The 17,682-nt window shown below is 33.5% G+C and overlaps 1 protein-coding gene across 3 annotated transcripts in view; it reads right to left on the bottom strand.

Moving 5' to 3' along the window:
- Positions 1-17,682, bottom strand: part of LOC145675691 (uncharacterized) — a 211,119-nt gene that overhangs the window by 43,962 nt on the left and 149,475 nt on the right. For all 3 annotated transcript variants that reach the window (XM_081746293.1, XM_081746295.1, XM_081746294.1), the window contains one exon: positions 14,163-14,380. In XM_081746293.1, the coding sequence (XP_081602419.1) occupies positions 14,163-14,380 (218 nt within the window). The remainder of the gene's footprint in view (positions 1-14,162; positions 14,381-17,682) is intronic.

Below are 17,682 nucleotides of genomic sequence, written 5' to 3'. Positions count from 1 at the left end.
CAAAATTCTTCTCATACATGAAAACTTAACTTTTAAGATAAATAAGTAAAATATTGCAAACCAGCTTGACTTCTGGCTTAGGCTGGTTTGGCAGAGAAGGGTCTTCCGTGAGAATTTACGTAGGCCGGTTGGGCAGAGAATATTATTGACTGAGGACGGGAATTTTGTAATGAGCTATGTGGGGTTGCATAACTGCAACTTCAGTAAGAGGTAAAAACATATGCTTTAGTTGCCATAAATGAGAGAAGCGGGCCATTGTAGGTGAATAGCAGCAGCACAGTGTATGTATACCTGCAATAGGAATTGGGGTGGGAACATGAATGAAAAGAGGGGAGCAGTAACCAAAAACATAGGGAATATGACAAAGTACTAAAAAGAACGTGCACATGAGGAGAAGTTCGTACTAATCATCATGCAAGTTGTATAGCAGGGATGTGCAACTTGGAACAGTGGAGGGCCAACCACAAAGCACGAAATGGCGTCGCTGGCCTCACTGTAGGTATATCATTTTACAACATGTGAATAGTATAATATTAAATGATTGAACATGTTAATCGTAATTTACATCACAATAACACAAAACAACTGTTATACTGGTAACCAAAATATTTACTCACTAAAAGAGGAGCAGAATAATGTATTTAGAACTTTGTCGGTACATCTAGCAATCCTTACACCGAGGGAAATTCCCCCCAAGTACCTGCGTTTGCCAAGTGCTTGTCTTCAGAGCATTACGACGTTTCACACTGTGCGATCGAGGGAAAATTTCCAGTTCACTCTTAACAGGTTTTGTTAAAAGAAAAATTATAATAATTATTGTTTTCAATAACAGATCAGCAAGCCGGAAGACAGGGTTAAGCGGGCCACATATGACCCGCGGGCCAGCTGTTGCATATGGCTGTTGTAGAGATGAACCAAAATAATGTTAAACAGTGGTTGATGTAACTAATGGGTGGATGGAAATAAAAAGGAAGCTTGCTTTCTTCGTATGCAGAGAGAGAAATCGTCAAGGCAATCCAGAAAATAGTGGCACCGAATTACCAATTTATTTCGTTCGAGGAGAAAAGCAAGGAAAGCAAGCATTGATATGAGAACACCTTTCCTAAAGCACTCATTTGCTTTGAATGTAGTTACAGGTGGTACTAATAAAAAGACTTGCTAGGAAAGGCAACGGAACTAACGAAACTGTTAAATAATAATAATAATAATAATAATAATAATAATAATAATAATAATAATAATAATAATAATAATAATAATAATAATAATAATAATAATGATAATAATAATAACAGCTTCTTTTTTACTACCATTACACACAACCTTATATACACACAGATGTTCCAGCTCTGTGATTGGAAGTCTGTTAACGTAAACCTTCCTATCACACAGACTAATAGTCAACTACGGGAGTCTCACAAATGTGTAGTTGGGTTTAATTGGGATAGTGCCTTACCCTCTTTTAACTTACGTTGAATTCAAGTACACAAGCAGTTAACCTGTGATGTGCAACTTACAAAAACAACGAGGTGGCAGAATTTGTTCTGAAACAGATTGCAATTGTCGTATACTGTTGTTACACGCGCCTAGAACAGAAACTCTGTATATCTGTAAGACATCAGTGAAACAGGTTATCTTTAACAACACGAAACACAAAATGTGCCTCACACTAACTGAACCAGGTACTCCTATAATAAGTAACATTTTGGTCGGATTACAGTGCATTGCTGTAATTTTCATTGTGTAAGTGATGTACGATTTAAATTTTGTGATTCGAACGAAAGGCGAGTGACGTATTCAGTGCTACAAGATGAATGCGTACTCGTTTAGTGAGCTAGCCGATATGCCTAATTTATGGAGGTGCTGAAGGTAACTCGTTGGCAGCACAACGCTTATACCGTGAGACGTTCCCAAGCCGTCGAGTTCCAAGTGACCGGACATTTGTTTCCATTGATAGACGTCTCACGGAAATAGGTAGTTTCCGTGGAAACGCGTATCGTGGAACATCACGTGAAGCGCTTCGACCTGCCGACGAGAAAAGGACTCTTAACCAAGTAGCACGGCAGCCAGAAATCAGCACATGCCAAGCAGCAACAACAGAAGACGTATTCCACATATTATTTGGCGTTAGTTTATATCCATGGCACTTGCGACGTGTACATCCTCTTGAAAGAGAAACTATTTCCCACAAAGAAGATTTTGTGGGTGGATACTGAGGAAGTGCACGCACAACCCAATGATTCCATCCTTCATTCTTTTCAGAGATTAAGCTGCCTTTAGGCGAAATTGCGTCGTAAACCTACACAGTCGCCATTTCTAGGTCGAGGAAAATCCGCATCAAATTGTCGTAGGCCGCCACCACAGACAATTTAGCGCAAACGTGTGGGCAGGCATAATCCAGAATCAACTTTTAGGATCATATTTCTTCCCAGGGCGTTTAACTGGCGAACTGTATCTCCATGTTCTACAGCATGAACGTCCACAACTTCTAGAGGATGTACCTCTGGAAATAAGACGTTCCATGTGGTTCATGCACGATGGGGCTCCTCCTCATTTTCAGAGTCAAGCTCGCGAACATCTTGATGTTGCATTTGCAAACAGAACGATAGGAAGGGGTCATCTATATGCATGGCCTGCTCGTTCTTTCAATTTATATCCATTGGATTTTTGTTTGTGGGGACATGTTAAGGAAGTAGTTTACGCAAGGGAAATTCATGATATAGACGATCTGAAACAACGTATCGAGGCTACTTTTCAGTCGATTCGTGATACACCCGAAGTACTCGACAATGTTCGTCAGTCATTGCTGCGTCGTGCCCATGCGTGTGATCGAGTTGCTGAAGGACATATTGAGAACATACCACGAATGCACATTAACAACTAAGGCGGATATTGGAAACATGGAACAGCAGTTTGGCAAATAGAACCTGCTTATGGTGAGTACAATATAGCTATAGACTATTCCTATTTATTTCGTTTATTTTGCCACATACTGGATACACATTTCTTTTCATTTTTGTATTTGCTATGGTGTTCATGTGCATGTTCTTCTAGTAGTTTCTCATATTCCCTATGTTTTTGGTTACAGCACCCTTTTTTCATTCATGTTCCCACTCCAATTCCTATTGCAATATACACACACTGTGCTGCTGCTATTCACCTAGAATGGGCCGCCTCTCTCATTTATGGTAACTAAAGTATATGTTTTACCTCTTACTAATTTTGCCGTTATGCAACCCCTCATAGCTAATAACAAATTTTCCGCGCCATGTTGAATTCGTTGAAGATATCAATTTGCCGACAACGAATTACGAATTTGCTGGTTTTATAGTCTTCGAACCACGCTAATTTAGGCCTCTCTTTCTCAAGAGAATTGACGAGGATTCCCCACTTCTTTTGGGGAATCGATTTTGTATGGGTTTCACGATTGTGGCATAAGGATTTTTGGATAGACCACATTCGATGTCTTTAACTTGACCATACCGCCTTTGCTCTATCGTTTACAATAGTGAAGATATAGATCTCTAATGTTCATTTTTGCACACTTTCGGCACCCTATATCTCCGAAACTACGAAGTTTAAGAGGACCTTTTTCTTAGTTTGACATCAGCTATATCTCTTCAATTTTTTGTACGCATTAATAGGACAGTCTGTATACATATATATCTTACATTACAGTGGAAATATAAATTTGAGGAATCAAAGGAATTACTCTAATTGTTTTAGTGATAGTTTTTGTGTTCGAATATGCACACTATTATGGAGGAAAATGTAAAATCTAAGTTTCCTTTATCCCTACACTATGTATATTGCAATATAAGTTGCGGGAAGCCGTACTGAACTTCCGTATTCAATTACTTAAACTAGATCATACTATAGTTATAACTGAAACATTTTTTGTGAAATGTGAATGAATTTTCGCAGAGTTTAGGAAATTTTCTTCTAAAAAGTCAGCTCAGTCTTCTGGATTGTTTTCATGTAAAGTGATTATGCCTATGTTGGGGTTATTAATGAAATAATAGTTCATGAAATATAAATAAAATCGCACGAATCGTACTTGGAAAAATATATTAAATAAAATAAAGAAAGAAACACTAACTCCTAAGAGTGAACTACCCATTACAAAGGTATTAATGAAATGTTTATTCATTAAATATAATCAAAATCACCTGAGTAATTTTGGATACAGTAGTCCCATTAACTCATCCCCAAGAGAAAACTATTCATTTTGGATTTTTCGAGAGAAATGACATTCTATGTATTAGGTTGATAATGAAACCTTGAGTTATAAAATATAAATAAAACCATTAGTATGTTTTTTATAAAACCGTACGAATGGAATGCGCCCCCATCAGTAAACTTTCCTTTTACGGTATTCTTCAGCAAAAATGATATTCAAGTTATTAATGAAAGATTTCTTAGAGAAATATGAACCGTAACATTACATGAATCGTTTTTAATAAAGTCGTACCTAAAAATATAGCCCCAAGAATAATCTACCGTTTTTGGATTTTACCAGACAAATGACTTATATCATTAATTACATACTGATTGATGGAATTTTAAAAAAATCGTTAGAGTCTTTTCGAGAAAATTGCAAGGTTAAACTGAAATACTAGTGTATAAAACATTAGACAAAATCGTTATAAACATTTCCAACCTAATTCATTTGTTTATATTCATCCTTAAATCTGATCAAATCAATCAAATCAATTTACTTCCTGATTTGGAATAGGAAGAAAATTCGACCTCCCTAGAGAATCTTAAGTTAAAAATTTGGTGTAATAATGTCAATCAATACTCAAAGATATATTTAAGTTGAGACGTCAAAAACTCACTTGATTAGCATGTAGGGGCCATGAAACTGGTAAATTGGTTGAAATATGGAAATTGATTATTTTCATGATCACCATACTTTCTTCTCTTGTATCGTCACTCGAAAGTAAATATAAAACAAATTCTTATTTTTATTTTTTTAAATTGTGTATGTCAGGGTGGGAGTGGGGATGGAAAATGTCTTTCGGCTTAGAGTTGCTAAAACATTAATTCCATGCTGCCGTGTGTTCATGTCGGTCATTTGTAACATCGAGAAGTACTCACAATTTTTTTGACCAATTTAGCATTTGTAGAAATACGTACGCTTTAATTTTTTTCTATTCTCTTTAAATAACGATGTATTTGTTGAAATAGATACATTAATTCTTCGTATCGGAACATTCTGAAGTAGAAGAGAAATTACCGATCTGGGCCATACTAGAACAAATTAGAACAATCCACGTCCCGCCTGATCCGATGTACTCGATAGTCCAGTGTCGCACGATACGCCATGACCCACGTACCGTCCAACCATGGAAAATCGAACACCCCGAAAACTCGTTCCCTTTTATGAGGGTGTATTCTTTCGCTTTTATGAGCACTTTTTTGGGGGGGTGTTCATTCCCTTTTATGAGCACTTTTTCAACCCCTATTTTAACATAGCAGATAGCAGAAACTACATAAGCCTATGTAACATAGCAGACCTAATAAAAGAGTATGTCCTATTTTGCAACCCAACATAGCAAAGATTAGATAGGACTATGATCACAGATACTACAAAAACATTGCTATGTAACAAGTAAAGATTACTAACATAACAGAGAATAATGGGCGAGTACTCGTTCCCTTTATCAACCCCTACGTAACATAGCATAGAATACATAACACTGGGAACACAGAGGCTACGAACGCATCTTTTAGCAGCACTCCTATGTAACAAAGAAAAATACTATAAACACATCTTGACATACCGGGACCCTTATATTTCATAGTAGATATTACACAAAAAAGGCTACATAGCATTAGATTATGTGTGCATTTTTCAACCTTATTTAACATAGCAGAGATTTGACCAGGTATGGTAAACTGTTTTTAGGGGTGTACTCGTTCCCTTTTATGACCTCTTTTTCCAACCCCTATTTTAACATAAGAGAAAATACACAGAGACTACGAATACCTATTTTTTCCAACCCTCTTTGTATAAGAGAGTATGGCCTATTTATTAACCACTATTTAACATACCACAGATTACACCTTATGTGTATTCGTTCCCTTCTATGAACACCTACTGTATGTAGCATAGCGAAAATTAGACAAGCATTCATCTGGTACTGCATGTTCCAAAAGTACTGAACATCGAGACCAAAGCCAAAAGTTTAAACCCTAATAACTCGTAAACGGAGCAACATATTAGGGTACTGTCCTTACAATTAGTAACAAGCCATTAACTACTACATGCCCCAAACGTACTGACCATTGAGGTCAGAAGTCAAATATTTAAACCCAAATAGCACGTAAACGGAGCAACATATTCAGGTGGTGTTTCCACATTTAGTAATAGATCTCGAGCTACTGCATGTTTCAAAAGCATTCACCAACGTGGTCAAAGGTCAAATATTTAAACATAAATTAATCGTAAATGGAGCAATATATTGAGGTACTCTTTCCACAATTAGTAACAAGTCATCAACTACTACACGCCCAAAAAGTGCTGATCATCTAGATCAGAAGTCAAATATTTAAACCCGAATTACTCGTACATGGAGCCACATATTGACCTGCTGTTTCCACATTTAATAACAGGTCATAAACTGCTGATGTACCAAAACTACTGACCATCTAGGTCAAAGGTAAAATATTTAACCGTTAATTTGTAAACATAGCGACGGACATATTTCTGTGATGTATTCAATTTTCGTACGAAGTAGAAAAAAGTGAAGAATGAATAAATGTTAGTGGTTTATTTAATTTTGTATTAACGAGAGAAAAATCAAAGAAACGTCATTTTAACTAACTGAGAATTTTGTAACTTTCGTACTACGCAAATAAAGGAAGGAATAAATTTGTATCAACTATAAAAAGTGAAGAGGGACCATTTTAAGTAGCTGAGTACTTTATACCATTTTGTACTGGTCAATTAACGAAGGGATAGATTTGTGTTACCTATTCAATTTTGTACCAACAAGAAATGCTATTTTAACTAGCTGAGTATTTTATATCATTTTGTAATATTTAAACAAAGGAATAAATTAGTACTAACTAGAAAAAGTGAAAAAGGGCTCGGTATTTATGTACCTTTTGTATTACTGAAATACACGAAAGAATAAATATGGGTGTTCTACTTTTGTACCAACGAGAAAAAAAACGAAGAAAGTACACTTTAGCTAGCTGAGTATTTTAAATCATGTTGTATAATTTAAATAAACAGAGATAAATTGAGTGACCTATTCAATTTTGTACCAATGACAAATGCCATTTTAAGTAGCTCAGTATGTTAAACCTTTTAGTACTATTTAAACAAAGCAAAAAGAATAAATTTGTACTAACCAGTAACTAAAATTTTATATCATTTTGTAATACTCAAATAAACGATGGAAAAATTTGTGTAACCTATTCAGTTTTGTAGCAAGCAGAAAAAAGGAAAGAATTAACATTTTGGGCTATTCAAATAAACGAAAAGATGATTTTGGATCTAGTATTTATTTTTGTACTAACGAGAAAGTAAGCAAAGATATGCTATTTTAACTAGCTCAATATTTCTGTACCATTTTGTACTATTTAAACAAAAGTAAACGAAGGAATATATTTGAGTGGTCTATTAAATTTTGTACTTACGAGAAATGCCACTTTTAACTAGCTCAGAACTTCTAGGCCATGTTGTACTATTTAAAAAACGGAGGGATAAATTTGAATGATGTATTCAATTTTGTACCAACGAGAAATGCCATTTTAACTAGTTGAGTATTTTAAACCATTTTGTACTATTTAAATAAACAAAGGAATAAATTTGTACTAACCAGAAAAAGCGAAAAAGGACTCAAAATTTATGTATAATTTTGTACTGCTCAAATAAACTGAAAAATATATTTGGGTGTCCCACTTTTATACCAACGAGAAATCCCAGTTTAACTATTCAGCACTATATACCATTTTGTATTATTTAAATAAACAAAGGAATATTTTTGTACTAACTAGAAAAAGCGAAAAAGGACTATTTTAACTGACTCAGAGGTTCTATACCTATACCATTTTGTACTATTTAAGCAAACGAAGGATTAATTTTTGAGTGAGCTTTTCAATTTTGTAGCAAGAATCAAAAAAGCAAAGAAGGGCATTTTAACTAACTCAGAATTTTATATCATTTTGTAATACTCAAAAAGCGAAGAAGGTCATTATATCTAGCTCAGAATTTCTGTACCTTTCGTACTACTCCATTAAACTAAAGAATAAATTTGGGTGTTCTGTTTTTATACAATTTTATACTATTTAAATAAACATGGATAAATTTGTACTGACCAGGGAAAGCGAAAAAGACTATTTTAACTAGCTGAGAATTTATGTACCGTTTTGTGACATTTAAAGAAATGAATACATAAATTCGGGTGTCCTACTTTTTATACCAACGAGAAAACATCGAAGAAGGTCCATTGTAACTAGCTCAGAATTTAAATACCTTTTGTACTACTCAAATAAATTTGTACTCAGCAGAAAAAGTGAAGAAAAGCCATTTTAACTAGCTCAGAATTTCTGTACATTTTGTACTACTCAAATAAACGTAGGAATAAATGTATGTCGCGTATTTACTTTTGTACCAACGAGAAAAGAAACTTGAAGAAGGACTGCTTTAACTAGGTGATTATTTTTTTCATTTTCTAATATTTAAATGAACAAAGGAATGAATTTGTACTAACCAGAAAAGGTGAAGAAGGACAATTTTAACTAACTCAGCATTTTATACCTTTTTGTGCTATTAAAGTAAATAAAGGAATAGATTTGCGTGGCTTAAGCAAAGAAGGTCCATTTTAACAAGCTCAGCATTTTATATCTTTTTGTGCTATTCAAATAAACAAAGGGTTAAATTTGTGTGACCTATTTAATTTTGTACCAAGAAGAAAAAATGAAGAACTGTCATTGTAAATAGCTCAGTATTTATGTATATTTTTAATACTCAAATAAACGAAGGAAAAAAATTTGGATGGTCTATTTAGTTTTTGCACGAACCAGAAGAAAAGCAAAAATGCCCATTTTAACTAGCTTAGCATTTTATACCTTTCTGGGAGATTCAAATAAACGAAAGAATAAATTTGAGTGGTGAATTAGTTGTGGTGCTAGGGTTTGTATAATTTTGTGTCACCCAGAGAAAAAGGCACTTTAAAGTAGCATTGCTAAATAAATTTTAATTGTCTCTCCCGTCATGTAAAAACATGCACTATATAAGCAGCTTTTCCTAATGAAATCACACTAAAAATAACGTTAATAGCCGTTTGCCTTCCACACTAGTAAGGTGCGCTATGTTATATAGGAAACACATTTGTGCTCAATAGACTGTATTTTAGGACCATCACTATACCAAAATATATAAATGTTAGGTAACGCATTCGTAACGTTCCTTTTTATTTTATTTAAAGTATATTAAAGGGGCAACAGAAAGATTAATTAAGCACTTTTTATAGACGGTACGCAACATGGAACTTGGAAAATTTTTCTCTCCTTGGTAAGCTCAAATTTATTCCTTCGTTTATGTGAGTCCCCCAGAAAGGTTAAAATGCTGAGCTATTTAAAATTTGCCTTTTTTGCTTTTCTTCTGATTGGTACAAAATTGAGTAGGTCACTCAAATTTAATCTTTCGTTTATTTGACTAGTACAAAATGGTATAAATTGGTGAGCTAGTTAAAATGGGCCTTCCTTGATTTTCTTCTGATTGGTACAAAAAATAAAATAGATTACCCAAATTTACTCCTTCGTTTATTTGAGTGGTACAGAAATATTAAGCTAATTAAAATGGACCTTCCTTGCTTTTTTTCGTGGTTGGTACAAAATTAAATGGGCCACCCAAATTTATTCCTTCGTTTATTTGATTACTACAAAATGTTAATTATTTCCTTTTTCTGGTAGCTTCAAAACTGAGTAGGTCACACAAAGTTATTCCTTCGTCTATTTGAGAATATCAAAATTATGTAAAATTCTGAGTTAGTTAAAATTACACTTCTTCGCTTTCTCTGATAAGTGCAAATTTATTCCTTTCTTTGATTGAATAGTACAGAAAGGTATAGACATTCTGAGCTAGTTAAAATGGCATTACTAGTTGGTAAAAATTGAATAGGTCACTCAAATTTATCTCTTCATTTGTTTAAATAATACAACATGGTTTAGAACTTCTGAGCTAGTTAAAAATTGCATTTCTCGTTGGTACAAAATTGAATATATCACTCAAATTTATTCCTTCGTTTCGTTTGAGTAGCATAAAAAGGTGTAACATGCTGAGCTACTTAAAATGGTCTTTCTTCGCTTTTCTGGTTAGAACAAATTTATTCCTATGTTTATTTGTGTAGCACAAAAGTTATTAGCCACTTAAATGGTATTTCTTTGCTTTGACTGTTTGGTACAAATTTATTCCTTCGTTTGTTTAAATATTACAAAAAGATATAAAATTCTAACCCAGTTAAAAATAGACCTTCTTCGCTTTTTCCCTCGTTGGTACAAAAACAAACAGGACACCCCGATATATTTATTCATTTTTTAAATGGCAAAAAGAATATAAAATACTAAGCTTGTTAAAATGGACCTTCTTCGTTTTTCTTCTGATTGGTACAAAAATAAAATAGACCACTCAAATTTATTCCTTCGATTATTTGAATAGTACAAAAATGTAAAAAATGCTGAGTTAGATAAAATGATAATTCTTCGCCAATTCCGGTCAGTACTTTGTTTAATTGATTACTGCAAAGTGTTATTTCTTTCCTTTTTTCAGCTTGGCACAAAACTAGATATACCATCGAAATTTATTTCTTCGTTTATTTGCGTATTACAAAATGATACACAATTCTGAGTTAGTTAAAATGTCCTTATTTGCTTTTTTAATTCTTGCTACAAAATTGAAAAGCCCACTCAAAAGTTATTCCTTTGTTTGCTTAAATAGTACAAAATGGTATATGTATAGAGCTTCTGAGTCAGTTAAAATGGTCCTTTTCCGCTTTTCCTAGTTAGTACAAAAATATTCCTCTGTTCGTTTAAATAATACGAAATGGTATAAAATGCTGAGTTAGTTAAACTGGGATACCCAAATATATTATTTCATTTATTTGAGCAGTACAAAAATTATACATAAATTGTGAGTCCTTTTTCGCTTTTTCTGGTTAGTACAAATTTATTCCTTTGTTTATTTAAATAGTACAAAATGGTTTAAAATACTCAACTAGTTAAAATGGCATTTCTCATTGGTACAAAATTGAATACATCATTCAGATTTATCCCTGCGTTGGTTTAAATAATACAAAATGGTACAGAAATATTGAGCTAGTTAAAATAGCATATCTTTGCTTACTTTCTCGTTAGTACAAAAATAAATACTCCATCCAAATTCGTTTTCTTCGTTTATTTGAATAACCCAAAATGTTAATTCTTTCCTTTTTTTCTTCTTGCTACAAAACTGAAGAGGTTACACAAATTTATTCCTTCGTTTATTTGAGTATTACAAAATGATATAAAATTTTGATTTACTGGTTAGTACGAATTTATTCTTTTGTTTTGTTTAAATAGCACAAAATGGTATAGACATTCCGAGCTACTTAAAATGGCACTTTCTGATTCGTACAAAATTGAATAGGTCACTCAATGTATCTCTTTGTTTATTTAAATAATACAACTTGATTTAAAATACTCAACTAGCTAAAGTGTACCTTCTTCGTTTTTTTCTCGTTGTTACAAAAGTAAAACACCCATATTTATTCTTTCGTGTATTTCAGTAACACAAAAGGTACATAAATACTAAGTCCTTTTTCACTTTTTCTAGTTAGTACTAATTTATTCCTTTTTTTGTTTAAATATTATAAAATGGTATACAGGTAAAATACTCAGCTAGTTAAAATGGCATTTCTCGTTGGTACAAAATTGAGTAGGTCACTCAAATTTATCCCTTCGTTTATTTGAGTAGTATAAAATGGTATAAAATACTCAGCTACTTAAAATGGTCCTTCTACACTTTTTATAGTTGATACAAATATTTATTTCTTGCTTTATTTGCGTAGTACAAAAGTTACAAAATTCTCAGTTCGTTAAAATGACGTTTCTTTGATTTTTCTCTCGTTAATACAAAATTAAATAAACCACTCAAATTTATTCATTTTTCACTTGTTTCTGCTTGGTACAAACATTGAGTAGGTCACAGAAATATCTCCGTCACTTTATTTACAAGTTATTAAGAGTTAAATATTTGATCTTTGACCTGGATGATCAGTACGTTTGGTACATGCAGCATTTGATGACCTGTTACTAAATGTGGAAACAGCACGTCAATATGTGACTCCGTTTTCGAGTTATTCGGGTTTAATATTTGATATTTCACCTGGATGGATAATACATTTGGTACATGTAGTGGTTCACGACCTATTACTAACTGATGAAACACCACCTCAATATGTTGCTCCGTGTACGAGTAATTTATGGTTAAATATTTGACCTTTGACCTGAATGGTAAGTACTTTTAGTGAATGCTGTAGTTGGGGCCCTGATACTTAATGTGAAAACAGCACCTCGATATGTGGCTCCGTTTGCGAGTTATTTTGGTTTAAATATTTGACCTTTGACCTAGATGGTCAATACTTTTGGTACATGTAGTGGTTGACGATCTATTACTAAATGTGGAAACAGCACCTCAATATGTGTCTCCTTGTACGAGTTATTCGGGTTTAAATATTTAACTTTTGACCTCGACGGATCATGTAGTAGTTGATGACTTGTTACTAATTCTGGAAATAGTACCTCAATTTGTTGCTCCATTTACGAGTAATTTGTGCTTAAATATTTGACCTTTGACCTCGGTGGTCAGTGCCTTTGAAACATGTAGTAGTTGGTGATCTATTACTAAATGTGGAAACACCAGCTCAATATGTTGCTCCGTTTACTATTTATTAGGGGGTAAATATTTTACCTTTGACCTCGATGGTCAGTATTGTTAAGTGATGTAGTAGTTGATGACTTGTTACTAAATGAGGAAACAGCACCTCAATACGTTGCTCCCTTTATGAGTTATTCGGGTTTAAATATTTTACCTTTGACCTCGATGGTCAGTGCTTTTGGGACATGCAGTAGTTGACGACCTGTTACTAAATGTAGAAACAGCACCTTAATATTTTGCTTCTTTTACGAGTTTTTACTAGTTTTTAGGTAATAAGGTTTAGAAGATAAGCCATACTCTTTTATTTGGTCTGCTATGTTACATATTCTTATGTAGTTTCAGCTATCTGCTATGTTAAAATAGGGGTTGAAAAAAGTGGTCATAAAAGGGATTGAACACCCCCCCAAAAAAAAGTGCTCATAAAAGGGAATGACTGCACCCTTATAAAAAAGGGACGAGTTTTCGGTATGTTCGATTTTCCATGGTTGGACGGTACGTGGCTCATGGCGTACCGTGCGACACTGGAATATCGAGTACATTGGATCAGGCGGGACCTGGATTGTTCTAATATGTTCTAGTATGGCCGAGATCGGTAATTTTTCCTCTACTTTCTGATATTGCGTTGAAGGTAATAAGAAACCTTTGTAAGTTTAATTACACTTTTCATTTTGCCCAGCACTAATGGCGATAGTTCCTGGCACTTTTTTTTTTGATATTTCATTGGAATAAAAGATCGTCTGTTTGCAGTTGCATTAATAGTCTCTCCACGGTGAAATGTCAGGCTCACAATGAATCAATTAGTACTACTAAAATTAAGGACTATGCTACCGCATATAATGTGAAACACGAAATAAGTTGTAGTTACAGTGCAATGCCTGCTCGGATAGATTTTGTTCGTTGGAGTATGGCATTATAATGAGTAACCAAAGTTAGGTTGGTTCGGTTGAATGGTCTGATATTATATCTGACGAAAAACCAAGCTCCGTAACGTAACTGGTGGATGTAGCAAATTCACATCCGGTGTTACAAACTCCGTACATTTTCCGAAGCAGTTTGAGGTACCCAATTAGTCAGATGGCAGGGTATTATTTATCAATGTCTGTAAAGTCTGCTCTATTGAGAACACTCAATTAAAGGTTATTTTCCTTTTCTTATTCTGCACATTTAGTCGCGGGAAACGCCAACAGTGAAGTTAGGCAAGATGGCTTCTAAAACAAAGTAATGCACTCACCTGAAATGCCTCATGAGCGAAACTCCCTTTTGGTACTAGTATCATGTGTGATTTGCGCTCGATGACTTCATTTAAAGACTCAAATGGTTTTGAAACTTTTTTGGCAGTGATGAAACTCATCAGCACGTTACAGTAAGACATGAAAATCATCAACCCAAACAGCAAACAAGCAAAATAAGCAATGCGCCCTGAGATTGTGTTTGGAAATCTCTGAATTCCTACAAAATCAAAATAAATATATAAAACATATATAAATTAATATATATCTTTGTAAAGTGTTCTCATCAGAAGAGATAATGCAGAAAAACTACTATAAAATCAGCACAAGAAATACCAAACACAATGTGTATTTTAATAATGGTGCCATTACTCAGTTTTAATCGGCAAGACACATGTGCTTACTTTCATTGGCTTATTTTCGCCTATAATTACACCAAGAATAAAGTTAGTAAGAGTGCGATTCCTTTGGAAATGATGAGACAGTAACATCCACTTTATCGCATACTATGTTTCACACGTGAAGAAAGTTTCAAAAGTTGAAATATATGTGGAAATAATAATAATAATAATAATAATAATAATAATAATAATAATAATAATAATAATAATAATAATAATAATAATAATAATAATAATAATAATAATAATAAATTTTCCAATGAATCGTCATTGTTATCAAAATGCCTTAATGTCATCACTTAATCATTACCATGGAATAAGTATCTACTGTATTTCATATACGCTTCGGTACGCATAGTCTAGGATTAGAGTATCGGGGAAGCAAAAAAAATTTCCTAAGATGACTATCATAATGATGTAATAAAGACTGATGCATCAAGAATGAGCCGACTTTGATTACAGTGCTTAGGAACCGATGTGCTCAGTTAAAGTGTAGATTAAAGCTGATCATAGCTCTCAATAATATGTATTGGCAGATTGTGTAGTTTTCTTAACATTTAATCACGAAGTTAATGTTTCTTCAAATTATCTGGCGTCCAGATTGATTCCTCAGATATATGGTCTACATTCTACGCGTATTAATAGCATGAATATCAAATTATAGTAAGAGATACATATAGGTTTTCAACACAAATATAAGGGAATGCATGGGGATCCGGGTTTAATTCCGGTGGAAAAGAATTGAAGTTTGAACAACTTACAGTGGTTTCAATTCCAACTTAAACTGTAGGCGCAATTCTAATATATCCTCTGCGCTACAAATGACGTTAAATTCCAATTAAATTCAGGCTGGGTCGATTCTTTTATATTTATATTTCTGATTCTTCATAAGTTATTTGGTCATATTAACCTTTCTACCCCTTATTAAGTAGTTATGAGCTACCAAAGGATCATTTTCGGTACCATTTGAACGTATAGTTCCTACTTATGTTCACCGCTACATTCAGATCCACTGTTACCAAATAAGAATATTTAATTTTATTCTTGTATTTTGTCACACGGAATCTAAATTTAGAAAGCTCAGGACGAACGACAGTGTCGAATTATTTTATGAAAATTTTTTTGGCGATTTTGGATGTTTTACCATTGCATTTTTAGTTCCATAGTTTTTTCTTACTGAAAAAATAACACTTTAGTATGGAAATTCTTATTACAATTTTTCTTTCACTAAAATGTGGGTAGATGATTTGTGGCTAAATGTATATCAATCAATAACACTTACGAAATCACATAATCATTATTACAAACAATGAATCAAAACTATTTATTCAAATCAAATTTTAGCAAAAATAACTTTTTCTACCATGAGAAATCAGTATAGCGGATAAGTTAACAAAGATGAGACCACGAACCTTTCACGTAGCAACTAAGCATTTCCATGTCCAAATTGTTTAGGAGGAATTTAGGCCAAGACAAACCACTGACATTATGGCTCCAAAGTCTTCTCTTAAGGAGACATTCAAACGCTTGTGGATCTTAAGGTGTCCTTATCAAATATACAATCATTTAATACTACAAAACGTTCGAGTCGAGGTATTATTTAATACCAAATAGATACATGATGAAATTACTAAATTATAATATTTCTAATGTACTTACCAAAATATATGACCTTGACTCTTGGACTCTCAAAAATTAACAAAATCATATGCCTCTGCAAATACCATCTATGGAAGCATATTATACAATAAGGCCTTATCTTAGAGAAAATAAACTTTCAAAATTTATATTTTTGTCAATTGTTTACCCCCTCACGTGAAAGAGATAGTCCTATCCATATTTTATGAGATATTATTATGGTTCTAGTCCAAATAACCCGCTTTACTGAGAATAAATGTACGCTTTCAAAGTTAGGCAATTTGTCCTACCATTTCTCTTTGGCGATTAGATAACCCTGGTCCTAGTCTAATCATTCGTTTGCCAAAACTTCCCTGTAAAATCTGACGTTGATATTTTGAACATCAAACTATTAAAATAATATGTCCTTCTCAAAGTTTTATGAGACTTCCTTGGGTCAAATGTTTGCTTTGGAAGCGTCCCAAGATATCCCACTACTTGGAATCAACGAAAAATGTTAAGGTAGCATTAACTACTAACAAGACTTTGCTTCCCAAATGCATAACAAAACATGAAGTTTGTAGGCCTGTGTGATACCGGTAAGTTGTAATAGGCAATAAGAAAAGTTACAAATGGATACATGCACAAAATACAGTTTCCACATAACAATGATAATAATTTGTTATATCTTGAAAACTATGTGACAACAAAATGTTGATATCAAAGCTGGAATGATTATGTAAAAATACTACAGAGATGTGTAGATTAGTGTAATGATTTGCGAATAAATAATCATGTATCAACGGTGTCCAAACTTGAGGAGTTTCAATGCACCAATGTTTTTATTAGTTAATAATTGATGCGTTTTAAATTACATGTATCAAATTTCGGATTGAGTGGTATTTTACTATTATTACAACACAGACAATACTACAAGATAGTTCCAAGCCTCTCTCATCAGCTAAAACTGAGATCACTATGGACAAGCTAGAAGATCTAATATCATGTAAACCAAAGGTAGGACAATCATTGTCTAACCTTAAAATTTGACTTAAATTGTATTTTCCTTTGTAGTTATGAAATTCAATGTAGAGATCAAAACACAACATTAGAGAGCACGCTACTCGTATTTCACTTATGTTCAAATTGCTGTCGCAATAACTCCTAAGCCGTTCGACTGACAAAAACATTAGATGATCTTGTAACTCAATTCAATATATTTGAAATGGTATATGAAAACCTTACAAGATTCTGTTTGTAATTTAAAGGGATATTTTCTGACTTTGGTCTGGCTGGACTATAAAGAAAAGAGGAGCCAGGGGAGAATATATGCGCTATCAATGATCTAGCTCATTTCCAAAAGGAAGTTGTGCTCTTATTACTTTTGATTGGGCAATTTCTCCATAAATGGAACCCTTTTAGGAGTGCATTTCAAGTGTTTGAGCACTACGGGTTTCAGAATCAGAGCTAAGAAACAGCCTTAAGCCCGAAAATATGAGAAGTG

The sequence above is a fragment of the Thermobia domestica genome, chromosome 18 (assembly GCF_964235325.1).
Source record: "Thermobia domestica chromosome 18, izTheDome1.hap1.1, whole genome shotgun sequence".
NCBI classification, from domain to species: domain Eukaryota; kingdom Metazoa; phylum Arthropoda; class Insecta; order Zygentoma; family Lepismatidae; genus Thermobia; species Thermobia domestica.
The sequence above is the reverse complement of the archived record's forward strand: the minus strand, read 5'-3'. Positions and strand labels throughout refer to the sequence as shown.